At 47.8% G+C, this 18,541-nt stretch overlaps 1 protein-coding gene across 1 annotated transcript; it reads right to left on the bottom strand.

Moving 5' to 3' along the window:
* Nucleotides 1-3,074: 3,074 nt before the first annotated feature.
* Nucleotides 3,075-18,408, bottom strand: LOC138351465 (uncharacterized). Its single transcript, XM_069303292.1, has 2 exons — nt 18,280-18,408; nt 3,075-3,320 (listed from the first exon to the last, which is right to left on the bottom strand). Exons 1-2 carry the CDS (start codon nt 18,406-18,408, stop codon nt 3,075-3,077), a joined length of 375 nt encoding a protein of 124 aa, XP_069159393.1.
* Between the last annotated feature and the right edge of the window lie 133 nt (nt 18,409-18,541).

Raw genomic sequence — 18,541 nt, 5'->3', positions numbered from 1 at the left:
GAGGCAGGAACAAGTAACGTTCCAGCACCTTCTCTGAGGCAGGAACAAGTAACGTTCCAGCACCTTTTCTGAGGCAGGAACAAGTAACGTTCCAGCACCTTCCCTGAGGCAGGAACAAGTAACGATCCACCAGCTTCACACAGACATTCCTCGCAAACTTTAGTTGGTACAATTCATGGCTAAATTTATAGCCCGCTCATGATGCAAGGCGCGACAATCGCGAGGTGCAAGGCGCGACAATCGCGAGGTGCAAGGCTCGACAATCGCGAGGTGCAAGGCGCGACAATCGCGAGGTGCAAGGCGCGACAATCGCGAGGTGCAAGGCGCGACAATCATGAGGTGCAAGACTCGACAATCGCGAGGTGCAAGGCGTGACAATCGCGAGGTGCAAGACGCGACAATCGCGAGGTGCAAGGCGTGACAATCGCGAGGTGCAAGGCGTGACAATCGCGAGGTGCAAGGCGTGACAATCGCGAGGTGCAAGGCGCGACAATCGCGAGGTGCAAGGCGCGACAATCGCGAGGTGCAAGGCTCGACAATCGCGAGGTGCAAGGCGCGACAATCGCGAGGTGCAAGGCGCGACAATCGCGAGGTGCAAGGCGCGACAATCATGAGGTGCAAGACTCGACAATCGCGAGGTGCAAGGCGTGACAATCGCGAGGTGCAAGGCGCGACAATCGCGAGGTGCAAGGCGTGACAATCGCGAGGTGCAAGGCTCGACAATCGCGAGGTGCAAGGCGCGACAATCGCGAGGTGCAAGGTACGACAATCGCGAGGTGCAAGGCGCGACAATCATGAGGTGCAAGGCGCGACAATCGCGAGGTTATTGTGCACCCCATACTCATCCTGTGAGCGGTAGCGCAAAAAGGGGTTACAGAGGGCAGAAGTGATCTTCATCATACCTTATCAGAGATTAGTACATCAACAACTATGCTGCACACCTCATTATTATGGTCGGCTGGTTACAAAGATTGTTTCATTTCAATAGCAATGTATTTACACATATATCATTATACATTATTGTTAGGTCTTGTCGTTAAATCACAACTGTTTTAGCCAACAAGATAACCATTATCTTCATAAGATAACAATTTATCTTACATTAGATAACACGTTATCTAATTTCGCATGGCACTCTGGCTCTCAGACGCGATTGCTGACAGGGAGGGTCTGAGAGGCGCCTAACTGATAGCCAATATCGGAAGCATTCCACTTGTTAGGTGGAAATAAATATTAACTGCCGCGTATGGGTCAATAGGCCCTCTGCAGTGTCCGTAATTCTTACGTTATGTTCATCTTGCAGTTTCTTGCAATCTTCCACCGTAATCCTTGTCATAATTTGTCATCAAATATTAAGATAAAGGATTCGATTCCCTCTGGAAGATCACATTTGCATATACCAGGAGCAGGAGAGGTCATCATTGTGACCCTTTGTAGGTTGTGCTTGCTGGGGTTGAGCTTCGGCTCTTTGGTCCCGCCTCTCAACTGTGATTGTGTTGCGTGGGTACTGAATACGCCCACACCCACCTGGACACTCTTCCCTGTCAGTCCTCCTCATACTCCGTCACCTCCGACGTGTGCCTGCAGGAGCAAGCAGCGAACAGGATCACAATATTGAAAACACGTGAGTTCGAAGGTGTTTTATGCGCTTTAGTCTTGAGAGCGGCGAAAACAGTTTGGAAATCTTAACTGACTACAAATCTGCTTGGAGTCTTCCCAGGATGTATTGTGTGTTTTTCTTGGGCAGCAAGAAGCCAATAATGTAAGTCGGGGACATCTGGTCTCCGGGGCCGGATATCCCTCAGGCCTGTTAATGGTTGGCAGCGACACCAATATTGGTGCTGCCACCACCACACAGCTTTTATCTCAAGTCTTGGCACTCTCCTCTACACCCCCGGACTCTCCTTCCCCCCTCCCTTCATTCCTTTAACTCTTCAGCATAGAATTTACTTTAGGGAAGAATTTCCAAAGCAGCATTGGTTCTCTTGGCCTGTGTTGGGGAAAGTCATTTACCCTTTTGATTTTGATTTGCGAATACAAATGTTCCGTTGAGTTTTGCAGCTGTTGTGAAGAGGCAGATGTTAAGTGTTACACGTGTGAAGAGTATATAGATCCGTTTTTGGAATGGTAAGCGGAATGTTATGATTTAGGGCCCATCACCGTAGCGTTGTCACCAGCACTCAGAGGTGATCTGGACCGTATCTCCGGGAGGCCCTCCATCGATCCTGGCTCCCTGCTCCTCCAGTCCGCCTGCTGCTGCTCCTGCCTCCTGCTGCCTCCTGCTGCTGCTGCCTCCTGCTGCTGCCTCCTGTTGCTGCCTCCTGCTGCCTCCTGCTGCTGCTGCCTCCTGCTGCGGCCTCCTGCTGCCTCCTGCTGCCTCCTGCTGCTGCTGCCTCCTGCTGCTGCGGCCTCCTGCTGCGGCCTCCTGCTGCCTCCTGCTGCTGCTGCCTCCTGCTGCTGCTGCCTCCTGCTGCGGCCTCCTGCTGCCTCCTGCTGCGGCCTCCTGCTGCCTCCTGCTTCCTCCTGCTCCTGCTGCCTTCTGCTGCTGCCTCCTTCTGCCTCCTGCTGCTGCTGCCTCCTGCTGCTGCTGCTGCCTCCTGCTGCGGCCTCCTTCTGCCTTCCGCTGCTGCCTCCTGCTGCCTCCTGTTGTTGCTGCCTCCTGTTGTTGCTGCTGCTGCTGCTGCCTCCTGCTGCTGCTGCCTCCTGCTGCTGCTGCCTCCTGTTGCTGCTGCTGCTGCTGCCTCCTGTTGCTGCTGCTGCTGCTGCTGCTGCCTCCTGCTGCCTACTACCTCCAGCTACTGCCTCCTGCTGCTGCTGCCTCCTGCTGCGGCCTCCTGCTGCGGCCTCCTTCTGCCTTCCGCTGCTGCCTCCTGCTACTGCTGCCTCCTGCTGCTGCTGCCTCCTGCTGCTGCTGCCTCCTGCTGCGGCCTCCTGCTGCGGCCTCCTGCTGCCTCCTGCTGCCTCCTGCTGCCTCCTGCTGCGGCCTCCTTCTGCCTTCCGCTGCTGTCTCCTGCTGCCTCCTGTTGCTGCTGCCTTCTGTTGCTGCTGCTGCCTCCTGCTGCAACTGCCTCCTGCTACCTACTACCTCCAGCTACTGCCTCCTGCTGCTGCTGCCTCCTGCTGCTGCTGCTGCCTCCTGCTGCTGCTGCTGCCTCCTGCTGCTGCTGCCTGTTGCTGCCACCTGCTGCTGCTTCATGCTGCTGCCTGCCGCTGCTGACTGTTGCTGCCTGCTGTCTACTGTTGCTTATGATGGCGCTGGTACCGTTACTGCTGCTCTCACTCCTCCTACTGCTGCTGCTGCTGCCGTCTCCATCATTCCACTCATTACATAAGTCTCAAAGCTGGTTCAATTGGGTTAGTGTTGATGAGTAACAAGTCTCACTGTCCCCATTATTAACTCTGCCCAGGTTAGTCTGACCCATCACACACTCGGGGGCGCTAACTGCCTCGTTACAGGCTCTAAAACTCACTATCTTAGCTTCCTATATTAGCAAATTAAATTTGATTCATACTATGTCAGGCACCACAGGGGTCCAACAGCTGAGTGGACAGCGCCTGGGATTCGTAGTCCTAACTTCCGGGATTGATCCCCATTGGAAGCGGAAACAAATGGGCAGAGTTTCCCTCACCCTGATGACCCTGTTCACCTAGCAGTAAATAGGTCCCCGCGAGTTAGACAGCTGCTACGGGCTGCTTCCTGAGGGTTTGTAATATAAAAAAAACCTGATCGAGAATCAGGCCGCGGGGACGCTAAGACCCGAAATCATCTCAAGATAACCTCAAGAAGAAAATATATATATATATATATATATATATATATATATATATATATATATATATATATATATATATATATATATATATATATATATATATATATATATATATATATATATATATATTAGTATATTTTGGTAGCAGTCTTTCCTGTAGACATATATTATTAAATATGACCGAAAAAGTATGATTAATAATTCTAACACGAATTTTCTCGATCTTTCGTCCGTTTCTTTTCACTGTTGGTGGTAATTAAAAAATCAATTCTCCAAAATTCATTTTTATTTCTAGTCTGACGCGACACTTGAGCGCGTTTCGTAAAACTTATTACATTTTCAAAGACTTTAGTTTACACATACACAACTGAATAGAACTTGCACATCTTCGATTTGTTTATATCTACATTTGAGTGAGGTGGATGGGGTGAGGTGGTATTTAATAAGGTATTAATTTCATCAACACAAGCCAGAACATGAAACAATGGGTATTGAATAGAAGTGATTGTAGAAAGCCTATTGGTCCATATTTCTTGATGCTTCTATATTGGAGCGGAGTCTTGAGGTGGGTAGAATATAGTTGTGCATTAATTGGCTGTTGATTGCTGGTGTTGACTTCTTGATGTGTAGTGCCTCGCAGACGTCAAGCCGTCTGCTATCGCTGTATCTATCGATGATTTCTGTGTTGTTTACTAGGATTTCTCTGGCGATGGTTTGGTTGTGGGAAGAGATTATATGTTCCTTAATGGAGCCCTGTTGCTTATGCATCGTTAAACGCCTAGAAAGAGATGTTGTTGTCTTGCCTATATACTGGGTTTTTTTAAGCTTACAGTCCCCAAGAGGGCATTTGAAGGCATAGACGACGTTGGTCTCTTTTAAAGTGTTCTGCTTTGTGTCTGGAGAGTTTCTCATGAGTAGGCTGGCCGTTTTTCTGGTTTTATAGTAAATCGTCAGTTGTATCCTCTGATTTTTGTCTGCAGGGATAACGTTTCTATTAACAATATCTTTCAGAACCCTTTCCTCCGTTTTATGAGCTGTGGAAAAGAAGTTCCTGTAAAATAGTCTAATAGGGGGTATAGGTGTTGTGTTAGTTGTCTCTTCAGAGGTTGCATGGCATTTCACTTTCCTTCTTATGATGTCTTCGACGAAACCATTGGAGAAGCCGTTGTTGACTAGGACCTGCCTTACCCTACAGAGTTCTTCGTCGACTTGCTTCCATTCTGAGCTGTGGCTTAGAGCACGGTCGACATATGCGTTAACAACACTCCTCTTGTACCTGTCTGGGCAGTCGCTGTTGGCATTTAGGCACATTCCTATGTTCGTTTCCTTAGTGTAGACTGCAGTGTGGAAACCTCCGCTCTTTTCCATGACTGTTACATCTAGAAAGGGCAGCTTCCCATCCTTTTCCATCTCGTAAGTGAAACGCAGCACGGAACTCTGCTCAAATGCCTCCTTCAGCTCCTGCAGATGTCAGACATCAGGTACCTGTGTAAAAATGTCGTCAACATACCTGCAGTATATGGCCGGTTTCAAGTTCATGTCGACTAAGACTTTTTGCTCGATGGTACCCATGTAGAAGTTTGCAAACAGGACACCTAGGGGAGAACCCATGGCGACCCCATCTACTTGCTTATACTAACACAACACCTATACCCCCTATTAGACAATTTTACAGGAACTTCTTTTTCACAGCTCATAAAACAGAGGAAAGGTTCCTGAAAGATATTGTTAATAGAAACGTTATCCCTACATACAAAAATCAGAAGATACAACTGACGATTTACTATAGAACCAAAAAAACGGCCAGCCTACTCATGAGAAACTCTCCAGACACAAAGCAGAACACTTTAAAAGATACGAACGTCGTCTATGCCTTCAAATGCCCACTTGGGGACTATAAGCCTAAAAGAACTCAGTATATAGGCAAGACAACAACATCTCTTTCCAGGCGATTAACGATGCATAAGCAACAGGGCTCCATTAAGGAACATATAATCTCTTCCCACAACCAAACCATCACCAGAGAAATCTTAGCAAACAACACAGAAATCGTCGATAGATACAGCGATAGATACATTGTTTCGTGTTCTGTCTTGTGTTGATGAAATTAATACCCTATTAATGCCACCTCTTGTTCTGTCTTGTGTTGATGAAATTAATACCCTATTAATGCCACCTCACCCCATCCACCTCACTCAAATGTAGATATAAACAAAATCGGAGATGCGTAAGTTCTATTCTGTTGTGTATTTGTAAACTAAAGTCTTTGAAAATGTAATAAGTTTTACGAAACGCGCTCGTGTTGCGTCAGACTAGAAATAAAAATGAATTTTGGAGAATTGATTTTTGAATTACCTCCAACAGTGAAAAGAAATGTACGAAATATTAAGAAAATTCGTGTTAGAATTATTAATCTTACTTTTTCGGTCATATTGCTGCTGCAGACTGCTACCAAAATGTACTAATATATATATATATATATATATATATATATATATATATATATATATATATATATATATATATATATATATATATATATATATATATATTTACATATATATATATATATATATATATATATTTATATATATTTATATATATATATATATATATATATATTTATATATATTGGTGTATACTGGCAGCAGGTTTTCTTTCAAACATGTTTCATTGAATATGACCGCATATTCTGTATTTATTATTTTCTGGTTTAGGGCTTCTATCCCTCTAACTATTTTCTTAGCATCAGGGCTTAATTGGAATAGGAGTTCTCCAAAACTCATTTTCGTACTTATATATATATATATATATACTCATTTATATATATATATATATATATATATATATATATATATATATATATATATATATATATATATATATATATTTATATATATTTTTATATATATATATATATATATATATATATATATATATATATATATATATATATATATATATATATATATATATATATATATATTAGTACATTTTGGTAGCAGTCTTTCCTGTAGACATATATTATTAAATATGACCGAAAAAGTAAGATTAATAATTCTAACACGAATTTTCTTAATCTTTCGTACATTTCTTTTCACTGTTGGAGGTAATTCAAAAATCAATTCTCCAAAATTCATTTTTATTTCTAGTCTGACGCGACACGAGCGCGTTTCTTAAAACTTATTACATTTTCAAAGACTTTAGTTTACAAAGCCTATATATATATATATAGCCTAGGGGACGGACGTGTGGCGGAGGAGCTGCTGCCTTCTCAGCCATTACTCTGAGACATCTTGGCCTCACCGTACCAAGACTCAACCATATTCACCGTGAATACACCAAGCAGACGTGGGAGTTGCCTAAGTGCCTACGGTGTACCATCTATGTGAAAACTTATCAAAACAGGTGGGTTGGCAGTGTGGAGTCATGGAGGCTGTAGTGAGGGGCCAGGATGGACCCTGCAGGCCTCCCATTGTGAGGGGAGGTGGGGGGTGAGTGAGGGGTGTTGTGTGGTCAGGAGAGAGAGGTGGGGGTTATCCGTGTGCCAAATAGTGTTTTGTGTTTTTCTTTTTTGAAAGTTTTGTTGAACAAGTTACGTTGTCAGCGATAATTGGCGCAACATATCTATCATATTGTGAGTACATCACACGTGCAGTGAGTCAGATTACAAGTGTGTGATTCATTCATTATTGTGCAGTGATATACGGGGAATTATACCAGTGTTAGTGTCACCCTGACCCCCGCCCCCACCCAGCGCCCAGGCCGGGAAGTACCTGCTCTCCCCCTCCTTCCCCACCCCACCACGTCGCCTCCCCACCCACGAGGCCACCTTGCCACCCGCCCATAGATGCCGGGAGGCTCCCATGTGTGTCTACGCCACCCACCCACCCAATGTATACCCACATATTGTGTAGTGGGTGTATACCCACACTTCGTATAGAGGTGGTATATGTATTACCACTCATCTGAGTAGTAAGTGCCACGGCCAGCTGACTATCCCCCCAGCCTCCAACCGCCGCCCACCCTCCAGTCTCCACCCGCCGTCCACCCTCCCGCCCAGCGCCCGCCCATGTCGCAGCTCTCAACAGACAGCCAGGCTTCTCCAAGCCAAGATGAGCCATCAAGCAGGGGTAGACAAGGCAGATGTCAGACGTGTGACCGGGTATGCTATATCCGGTTGAGTGACGATAATGTGCGCCTTCATTACCACAACAGAGCCAGGTGTTTGGGTTCTGGGCGCCCTCCCAGGGAGAACACCAATCAACAGCCCACACCGCCCGTAAGGCAAAACACCTCCCAGACCTTCATTCCCACAGAAAACTTATTAGAAGCTATCAAAGCAACATCAGCCAGAACCTTGCAACACATCCCTAAAGCAGCCCGCCCCTATGCAGCAGCCAGATTATCTGCCCTCCTGAGAAAGGTCAACGACTCTCCTGGAACGACCCAAGCATGGCACAACCTCCTACTGTTTGGCAACATATATGTCTAGCCACCCCTGCAAGGAGAGACAAAACCTTAGCTGCCTCAGTCATCAAAGCTCTAAATGATTTTCCCAGGGAGGACAACCAGGTGCGCCTTCCCACTCGTGCGAGAAACACCCACGGCAGGAAGAGCAACAGTGCCATATCCGAGACATCAAAAATCAGAACATCAGTCACCAAGAAAATAGAAGAGGGTAACACTATTGGAACAATAAGAGTCATCACCAGTGAGGACTCAATTGCCGACAGAGATGCCGCAACAGCTCAAGCCCTAAGGGAGAAACCCCCACCCAGGGCTCCGCGTGAGGACGACATTGTACAAGTGGGGGCTACCGGAGCAGAACCTCTCTGGGTGGCTGAATCTGTGGTCCATAAAGCAGCCATGTCCTTCCCAACAGGATCAGCAGGTGGGTTCACAGGACTAAAACCCAACCACCTCAAGCAAATGCTCAACCCTGCATTGGGTGACATTGCAAAGAACCTCTTGGTGGAACTAACCAGATTCACCAACACATGTCTAGCTGGCAACATACCAGCGACCATAAGATCTATCTTTTTTGGAGCATCTCTCTGTGCTCTAAAGAAAAAGGATGGAGGGATCAGGCCGATAGCTGTGGGCAATTCTCTCCGGCGTCTCGTCGCAAAGGCAGCTGCAAGAACAGTTAGTGATGCAGCGGCCAACATGCTGAAGCCAAAACAGCTCGGGTTCGGCATTCCACAAGGGTGTGAGGCTGCAGCCCATTCAGCTCGAGCCTTCATCGCCAACATCACAGATGAAAAGGCCCTTATCAAGCTAGATTTAAAAAATGCATTCAATTTGGTGCGGAGGGATGCTGTACTCCGTGCGGTTCATAGTCATTTCCCTTCCCTCTACCCTTTTGTACATTCATGCTACAGTATGGACCTTAAGCTACTTTTTGGCGACCATGAAATTGACTTGCGAGAAGGCGTCCAACAGGGTGACCCCCTTGCTCCTCTCCTTTTCTGCTTAGTCATCAAACAAGTCACAGAGGTCCTGTCCAGCGAGCTTAACATCTGGTTCTTGGATGATGGTACCCTAGCTGGTTCCCAAGACTCCCTCCTGGAGGACATCAGAAAAATCCAGGAGCAAGGTGCAGTTTTAGGCCTCACCCTGAACCCTTCTAAATGTGAAATAATATGTTCCAACCAGGGCATCGTAGAGAGAATAGAGGGTCTTCTGCCAAATATTCATAAAACTAAACCTGAAGACGGCACACTCCTAGGAGCTCCCCTGGGGTTGAAAGCCATCGATGAGATCCTTGATAAGAAAATCGCCGACCTTAAGAGGATGGATGGGAGGATTGAGGATATTGATGCTCATGATGCACTCTACCTCATCACCAGATGTCTGTCCCTCCCTAGGTTAACCTACTTTCTGAGGTGTTCACCATCTTACAGCAGCCAAAAACTAAGTGAGTATGACCGGTTATTGAAATCAATGCTAGAAAAAGCCCTTAACCTCTCTCTTGATGACCTACAGTGGAAACAAGCCTCTCTTCCCGTAAGACTTGGGGACCTCGGAGTTCGAACAGCAACGCAAATCGCTGTTCCAGCCTTCCTGTCCTCCTTATCAGCATCCGACGACCTTGTGAAGGAAATTCTACCTGCCCACTTACATCAGCTGGCAGGTGTACATGATCCCAGTTTTATACGCTGTGCCACAGAGTGGGCCTCTCGTGCAGGCCCATCACTTCAACCACCATCCCCAAAAGCCCACAAGCAATCCAGCTGGGATGGCCCCATTGTAGACCAAGTTACTGCAGAGTGCCTGGGTGCTGCAACAACACAACATGACATTGCTCGCCTCACAGCAGTAGCAGCCCCACATGCAGGGGATTTCCTGTTAGCAACCCCAATGTCGGCAACTGGCACGCGTCTCACACCACACACCCTCCGAATTGCTGTGGCCCTTCGCCTTGCTGCCCCAATCCACACGAGATATAGGTGTATTTGCGGCGAGGTGGTGGCTGACAGGTACGACCACCATGGCCTACTCTGCCAAAGCACAGGGGGATGGCACTCGAGGCACAGTGAAGTTAACGACATCATCAAGAGGAGCCTCACCACAGCTGGATGCCCAGCTGAAAGAGAGCCCCGTTACCTAACGCCCCGTAACTCTGATGCTCTTATTGGTCGCCCGGATGGTATCACAGTGAACCCCTGGAAGAATGGCAAGCAGTTGGTATGGGACTACACGTGCGTATCAACCCTGGCTAACACCTACATTAACCTCAGTGTTGCACAACCAGGTGGCGCTGCCACCCACAGGGAAGCAGCCAAATCCCGTAAGTATAGAGAACTGGATCACCACTACAATTTTGTCCCCATTGCTTCTGAGACACTCGGCGCCTGGGGTAAAAGTGCTACCAGTTTTTTGAAGGAACTGGGTTCTAGGCTCATTGAAACAACAAGGGACCCTAGAGCTGCCAGCTTTCTTTTCCAGCACCTCAGTGTGGCGATACAGAGGGGAAATGCGCACTGCATCCAGGGTTCCTGCCCGCCATCTGAGGAGCTGGAGGAACTCGACAACCTATGATAACCATCTTTGTAACCTATATGTAACTCCTTTTTTTAACAAGGTTCAAATAAAGCAAATATATATGTGTACATACAAAAGAATGGGGGTGGTAGGAGAAGATAATATTAGTGTTCAGTGAGAGACCACAAGGTCTTCTCTGAATACTTTTTATTTTCTTCTCCGAGGCAATGGGTCCCCACATTGGTACCAGAGGTGGTACCCTCACACACTTTTTTATATATATATATATGTCGTACCTAGTAGCCAGAACGCACTTCTCAGCCTACTATGCAAGGCCCGATTTGCCTAATAACCCAAGTTTTCATGAAATAATGTTTTTTCGACTACCTAACCTAACTTAACCAAACTTTTTCGGCTACCTAACCTAACCTAACCTATTTTGATAGGTTAGGTTAGGTTAGGTAGGGTTGGTTAGGTTCGGTCATATATCTACGTTAATTTTAACTCCAATAAAAAAAAAATGATCTAATACATAATGAAATGGGTAGCTTTATCATTTCATAAGAAAAAAATTTGAGAAAATATATTAATTCAGGAAAACTTGGCTTATTAGGCAAATCGGGCCTTGCATAGCAGGCCGAGTACGACGTTCTGGCTACTAGGTACAATATATATATATATATATATATATATATATATATATATATATATATAGAATATGATTGGCTGTGCATTATCTGTTCCTCCTAATGTTGCTTTCGAACACATCGTCACAAATGTTTTTCGACTAACCCTTAGAAAAATCATTTAAAGAAATGCTGGGAGTTGAACCAGCGTGCTGGAGGCTCTCAGACACATGCCTTAACCCACTCAGTCACAATAAAAAAAAATGGGGGGGTGGGGGGGAATTCTTAGAATGCTAAATGGTACCAAAGTTTATCAAATTCGTCAAAATACATTTATTTAATGTTGGCTGTCTCAGTATATAAATATTTTTTTCCTTTAATACCTTCCAATTTGCAAAAACCATGCTGGATCTCTCCTTTGACGGTATTTTAAAATTGATAGTGAAAGTACAAAATCTAAATTATTTTGGATCGAAAATCATATCTATATACTGTGACGGTAATCTCTTTCAAGAGAGATTGAGCCTGCTCTTCCCTCCAAACTACGTCCCAGAAACAACTAATATAGAAGATATATCCAACAAGTACAACACCAAGTTTTGCCCAGAGAGCAAACGTATCCAGCACCGGGACACCTGCTCACCTCCGCCACCGTTAAACCGGCAAGCTGCTTGTCCATCGCCTGCCTATCGCTGATTGGCTGATGCCCGTCGCACCTGCTCCCACCACCCGCCACACGAGCTGATGTCTGAGCCACCGCGACCTTCATATTATTATTATTATTATTATTAATAGAGAAGGCAGAATATATCGTGCTCCACACAAGTTAACACGTCTCATTGGTAGACTAAGCCTTGGCTTACGTGTACTAAGGGAGGTGGCAGCTTGAAGCCAATATTCCTGCATCATTATTTCCTTTGCTATTATTCACTTGTCTTAACGTAACTTTTCATTTGCCAGTGATTATTCTTATTATTTTGTTTGATTGATTTATCTGTTACAAATTTTATGTCCAATTTTATTCATGTTTTGCTTTTCTAACGTAATTAAAATTTCATTGTTAAATTTACTTGTGTTTTGTGTGTCTTCCCATTACCTTATCACAGACGAAAGTTCCAGCTTTTTTCTTTTTGTTTCTTTGTGTGACGAGGCCATACCCCTAGCTTTTGAAACAGCCGAACACCAACGCGTTACCGTCACAATACCTAAATATTTTATGACCAACTTTTTAAACAACTTTCAGGTGTACATACCTGAATGAAAGAAATCTTGTATATATGGATAAATAAAATAAAACTTTACGTTTAAAAGTATATATCCGCACTACACACCCGGCTCACACACCTGCCTTTATATCCACACTACACACCCCCGGCTCACACCCCTGGCTTTATATCCATACTACACACACCTGGCTTTATATCCACACTACACACACCCCCAGCCCACACACATGTCTTTATATCCACACTACACACACCTGGCTTTATGTCCACAGTACACACCTGGCTTTATATCCAGACTACACACACACCTGGCTTTATGTCCACAGTACACACCTGGCTTTATATCCACACTACACACCCAGCTCACACACCTGGCTTTATATCCACACTACACCCCCCCGGCCCACACACCTGACTTTATATCCATACTACACACACCCCGGCTCACACACCTGGATTTATATCCACACTACACACCCTGGCCTACACACCTAGCTTTATATCCACACTACACACCCTGGTTCACACACCTGGCTTTATATCTACACTACACACACCCTCGGCCATACACCTGGCTTTATATGCACACTACACACCCGGCCCACACACCTGGCTTTATATCCACACTACACACCCGGCTCACACACCTGGATTTATATCCACACTACTCACCCTGGCTCACACACCTGGCTTTATATACACACTACAACCCCCCCGGCCCACACACCTGGCTTTGTCCACACTACACACCCTGGTCCACACACCTGGCTTTATATCCACACTACACACCCTGGCCCACACACCTGGCTTTATATCCACACTACACACCCCGGCTCACACACCTGGCTTTATATCCACACTGCACAGCCTGCCTCACACACCTGGCTTTATATCCACACTACACACCATGGCTCACGCACCTAGCTTTATATCCACACTACACACTCTGGCTCACACACCTGGCATTATATCCACACTACACACACCCCCGGCTCACACCTGGCTTTATATCCACACTACACACCCTGGTCCACACACCTGGCTTTATATCCACACTATACAGCCTGCCTCACACACCTGCCTTTACATCCACATTACACACACACCTGGCTTTATATCCACACTGCACAGCCTGCCTCACACACCTGCCTTTGCATCCACATTACACACACACCCGGCCAAAACACACCTGGCTTTATATCCACACTGCACAGCCTGCCTCACACACCTGCCTTTGCATCCACATTACACACACACCCGGCCCCACACACCTAGCTTTATATCCACAGTACACACCCTGGCCCACACACCAGGCTTTATATCCACACTACACACCCTGGCTCACACACCTGGCTTTATACCCACACTACACACCCGGCCCACACACCTATGCCGCTAGGGTTGTCCCAGAACTAAGAGGCAAGCGATACGAAGATAGGCTGCGTGAAGGCACCTCACGACACTGGAAGACAGAGGAGTAAGGGGAGGATGCCTCCACCATGACACTAGAGGATGCCTCCACCATGACACTAGAGGATGCCTCCACCATGATACTAGAGTGACACTGGAGGATACCCCACCATGATACTAGAGTGACACTGGAGGATACCCCACCATGACACTAGAGTGACACTAGAGGATGCCCCCACCATGACACTAGAGTGACACTGGAGGATGCCCCCACCATGACACTAGAGTGACACTGGAGGATGCCCCCACCATGACACTAGAGTGACACTGGAGGATGCCTCCACCATGACACTAGAGTGACACTAGAGGATGCCCCCCACCATGACACTAGAGTGACACTGGAGGATGCCCCACCATGCCACCACTAGAGTGACACTAGAGGATGCCCCACCATGCCATCACTAGAGTGACACTAGAGGATGCCCCACCATGCCACCACTAGAGTGACAGTAGAGGATGCCCCACCATGCCACCACTAGAGTGACACTGGAGGATGCCCCACCATGCCACCACTAGAGTGACACTAGAGAATGCCCAACCATGCCACCACTAGAGTGACACTAGAGGATGCTCCACCATGCCACCACTAGAGTGACACTAGAGGATGCTCCACCATGCCACCACTAGAGTGACACTAGAGGATGCCCCACCATGCCCCTAGAGTGACACTAGAGGATGCCACACCATGCCCCTAGAGTGATACTAGAGGATGCCACACCATGCCCCTAGAGGGAGAGTAGAAGATGCCACACCATGCCCCTAGAGTGACACTAGAGGATGCCACACCATGCCCCTAGAGGGACAGTAGAAGATGCCACACCATGCCCCTAGAGGGACACTAGAGGATGCTACACCATGCCCCTAGAGTGACACTAGAGGATGCCACACCATGCCCCTAGAGTGACACTAGAAAATGCCACACCATGCCCCTAGAGTGACACTAGAGGATGCCACACCATGCCCCTAGAGTGACACTAGAAAATGCCACACCATGCCCCTAGAGTGACACTAGAGGATGCCACACCATGCCCCTAGAGTGACACGAGGATGCCACACCATGCCCCTAGAGTGACACTAGAAAATGCCACACCATGCCCCTAGAGTGACACTAGAGGATGCCACACCATGCCCCTAGAGTGACACTAGAGGATGCCACACCATGCCACTAGAGTGACACTAGAAAATGCCACACCATGCCCCTAGAGTGACACTAGAGGATGCCACACCATGCCCCTAGAGTGACACTAGAAAATGCCACACCATGCCCCTAAAGTGACACTAGAGGATGCCACACCATGCCCCTAGAGTGACACTAGAAAATGCCACACCATGCCCCTAGAGTGACACTAGAAAATGCCACACCATGCCCCTAGAGTGACACTAGAGGATGCCACACCATGCCCCTAGAGTGACACTAGAGGATGCCACACCATGCCCCTAGAGTGACACTAGAAAATGCCACACCATGCCCCTAGAGTGACACTAGAAAATGCCACACCATGCCCCTAGAGTGACACTAGAGGATGCCACACCATGCCCCTAGAGTAACACTAGAGGATGCCACACCATGCCCCTAGAGTGACACTAGAGGATGCCACACCATGCCCCTAGAGTGACACTAGAGGATGCCACACCATGCCCCTAGAGTGACACTAGAAAATGCCACACCATGCCCCTAGAGTGACACTAGAGGATGCCACACCATGCCCCTAGAGTGACACTAGAGGATGCCACACCATGCCCCTAGAGTGACACTAGAAAATGCCACACCATGCCCCTAGAGTGACACTAGAGGATGCCACACCATGCCCCTAGAGGGACACTAGATGATGCCACACCATGCCACTAGAGTGACACTAGAGGATGCCACACCATGCCCCTAGAGTGACACTAGAAAATGCCAGACCATGCCCCTAGAGTGACACTAGAAGATGCCACACCATGCCACTAGAGGGACAGTAGAAGATGCCACACCATGCCACAAGAGTGACACTAGAGGATGCCACACCATGCCACTAGAGTGACACTAGAGGATGCCACACCATGCCACTAGAGTGACACTAGAGGATGCCACACTATGCCCCCTAGAGGGACAGTAAAAGATGCCACACCATGCCACTAGAGTGACACTAGAGGATGCCACACCATGCCACTAGAGTGACACTAGAGGAAGCCACACTATGCCCCCTAGAGGGACAGTAGAAGGTGCCACACCATGCCACTAGAGTGACACTAGAGGATGCCACACCATGCCACTAGAGGATGCCACACCATGCCACTAGAGTGACACTAGAGGATGCAACACTATGCCCCCTAGAGGGACAGTAGAAGATGCCACACCATGCCACTAGAGTGACACTAGAAAATGCCACACCATGCCCCTAGAGGGACAGTAGAAGATGCCACACCATGCCCCTAGAGGGACACTAGAAGATGCCACACCATGCCCCTAGAGTGACACTAGAGGATGCCACACTATGCCCCCTAGAGGGACAGTAGAAGATGCCCAACCATGCCAATAGAGGGACATTAGAAGAGATCATGCTCCACCATGCCCCTAGAGGGACATTTCTTGAGAAAAACCACACAAAAATGTGATCAAGAGAGCTGTAGTGGCGAGAGAGAAAGCACATTACGACCACAACTTCTCCCGATGGTCAAAGTTGACCCATTGGCCCACATATTTTTTTATGGAACTCAAACTTGCAGCTTCTCCCCTCCGAGGAGTGTGTGACATTCCTCACCTTGTGTCACTCTTGCTGGAGAGTGAGACATTCCTCACCTTGTGTCACTCTTGCTGGAGTGTGAGACATTCCTCACCTTGTGTCACTCTTGCTGGAGAGTGAGACATTCCTCACCTTGTGTCACTCTTGCTGGGGTGTGAGACATTCCTCACCTTGTGTCACTCTTGCTGGAGTGTGTGACATTCCTCACCTTGTGTCACTCTTGCTGGAGTGTGTGACATTCCTCACCTTGTGTCACTCTTGCTGGGGTGTGAGACATTCCTCACCTTGTGTCACTCTTGCTGGGGTGTGGGACATTCCTCACCTTGTGTCACTCTTGGTGGAGTGTGTGACATTCCTCACCTTGTGTCACTCTTGCTGGGGTGTGAGACATTCCTCACCTTGTGTCACTCTTGCTGGGGTGTGGGACATTCCTCACCTTGTGTCACTCTTGCTGGGGTGTGGGACATTCCTCACCTTGTGTCACTCTTGCTGGAGTGTGAGACATTCCTCACCTTGTGTCACTCTTGCTGGAGTGTGAGACATTCCTCACCTTGTGTCACTCTTGCTGGAGTGTGAGACATTCCTCACCTTGTGTCACTCTTGCTGGAGTGTGAGACATTCCTCACCTTGTGTCACTCTTGCTGGAGTGTGAGACATTCCTCACCTTGTGTCACTCTTGCTGGAGTGTGAGACATTCCTCACCTTGTGTCACTCTTGCTGGAGTATGTGACATTCCTCACCTTGTGTCACTCTTGCTGGGGTGTGAGACATTCCTCACCTTGTGTCACTCTTGCTGGGGTGTGTGACATTCCTCACCTTGTGTCACTCTTGCTGGGGTGTGTGACATTCCTCACCTTGTGTCACTCTTGCTGGAGTGTGTGACATTCCTCACCTTGTGTCACTCTTGCTGGAGTATGTGACATTCCTCACCTTGTGTCACTCTTGCTGGGGTGTGAGACATTCCTCACCTTGTGTCACTCTTGCTGGAGTGTGTGACATTCCTCACCTTGTGTCACTCTTGCTGGAGTATGTGACATTCCTCACCTTGTGTCACTCTTGCTGGAGTATGTGACATTCCTCACCTTGTGTCACTCTTGCTGGGGTGTGAGACATTCCTCACCTTGTGTCACTCTTGCTGGGGTGTGAGACATTCCTCACCTTGTGTCACTCTTGTTGGAGTGTGAGACATTCCTCACCTTGTGTCACTCATGCTGGAGTGTGAGACATTCCTCACCTTGTGTCACTCATGCTGGGGTGTGAGACATTCCTCACCTTGTGTCACTCATGCTGGGGTGTGAGACATTCCTCACCTTGTGTCACTCATGCTGGGGTGTGAGACATTCCTCACCTTGTGTCACTCATGCTGGGGTGTGAGACATTCCATCCTGGTCGTGCCAGGATCGTCTGGTCGCACCGTGGTCGTCTGGTCGCACTATGGTCGTCTAGTTGTGTCAGGGTCGTCTGGTCGTACCAGGGCCGTCTGGTCGTGCCTGGGTCGTGCCAGGGTCGTCTGGTCGTGCCAGGGTCGTTTGGTCGTGCCAGGGTCGTTCTGGTCGCACCACGGTCGTATGGTCTTGCCAGGGTCGTCTGGTCGCACCATGTTCGCCTGCTCCTGCCTGGGTCGTCTGGTCGTGTGAGGGTCGTCTGGTCATGCCTGGGTCGTATGGTTTTGCCAGGGTCGTCTGGTTGTGACAGGGTCGTCTGGTTGTGCCAAGGACGTCTGGTCGTGCCAG

This window comes from Procambarus clarkii, chromosome 49 (assembly GCF_040958095.1).
Source record: "Procambarus clarkii isolate CNS0578487 chromosome 49, FALCON_Pclarkii_2.0, whole genome shotgun sequence".
In the NCBI taxonomy this organism is placed as follows: Eukaryota; Metazoa; Arthropoda; class Malacostraca; order Decapoda; family Cambaridae; genus Procambarus; species Procambarus clarkii.
The sequence above is the reverse complement of the archived record's forward strand: the minus strand, read 5'-3'. Positions and strand labels throughout refer to the sequence as shown.

Bases quoted from the DNA above. Each gene is read 5' to 3' on its own strand.
- LOC138351465 (XM_069303292.1), bottom strand. From the start codon at position 18,408: ATGGTGCGACCAGACGACCCTGGCAAGACCATACGACCGTGGTGCGAC. The intron at 3,321-18,279 runs GTACGACCAGAC...TTATGTAATGAG, and splicing joins GGCACGACCAGACGGCCCTG to TGGAATGATGGAGACGGCAG.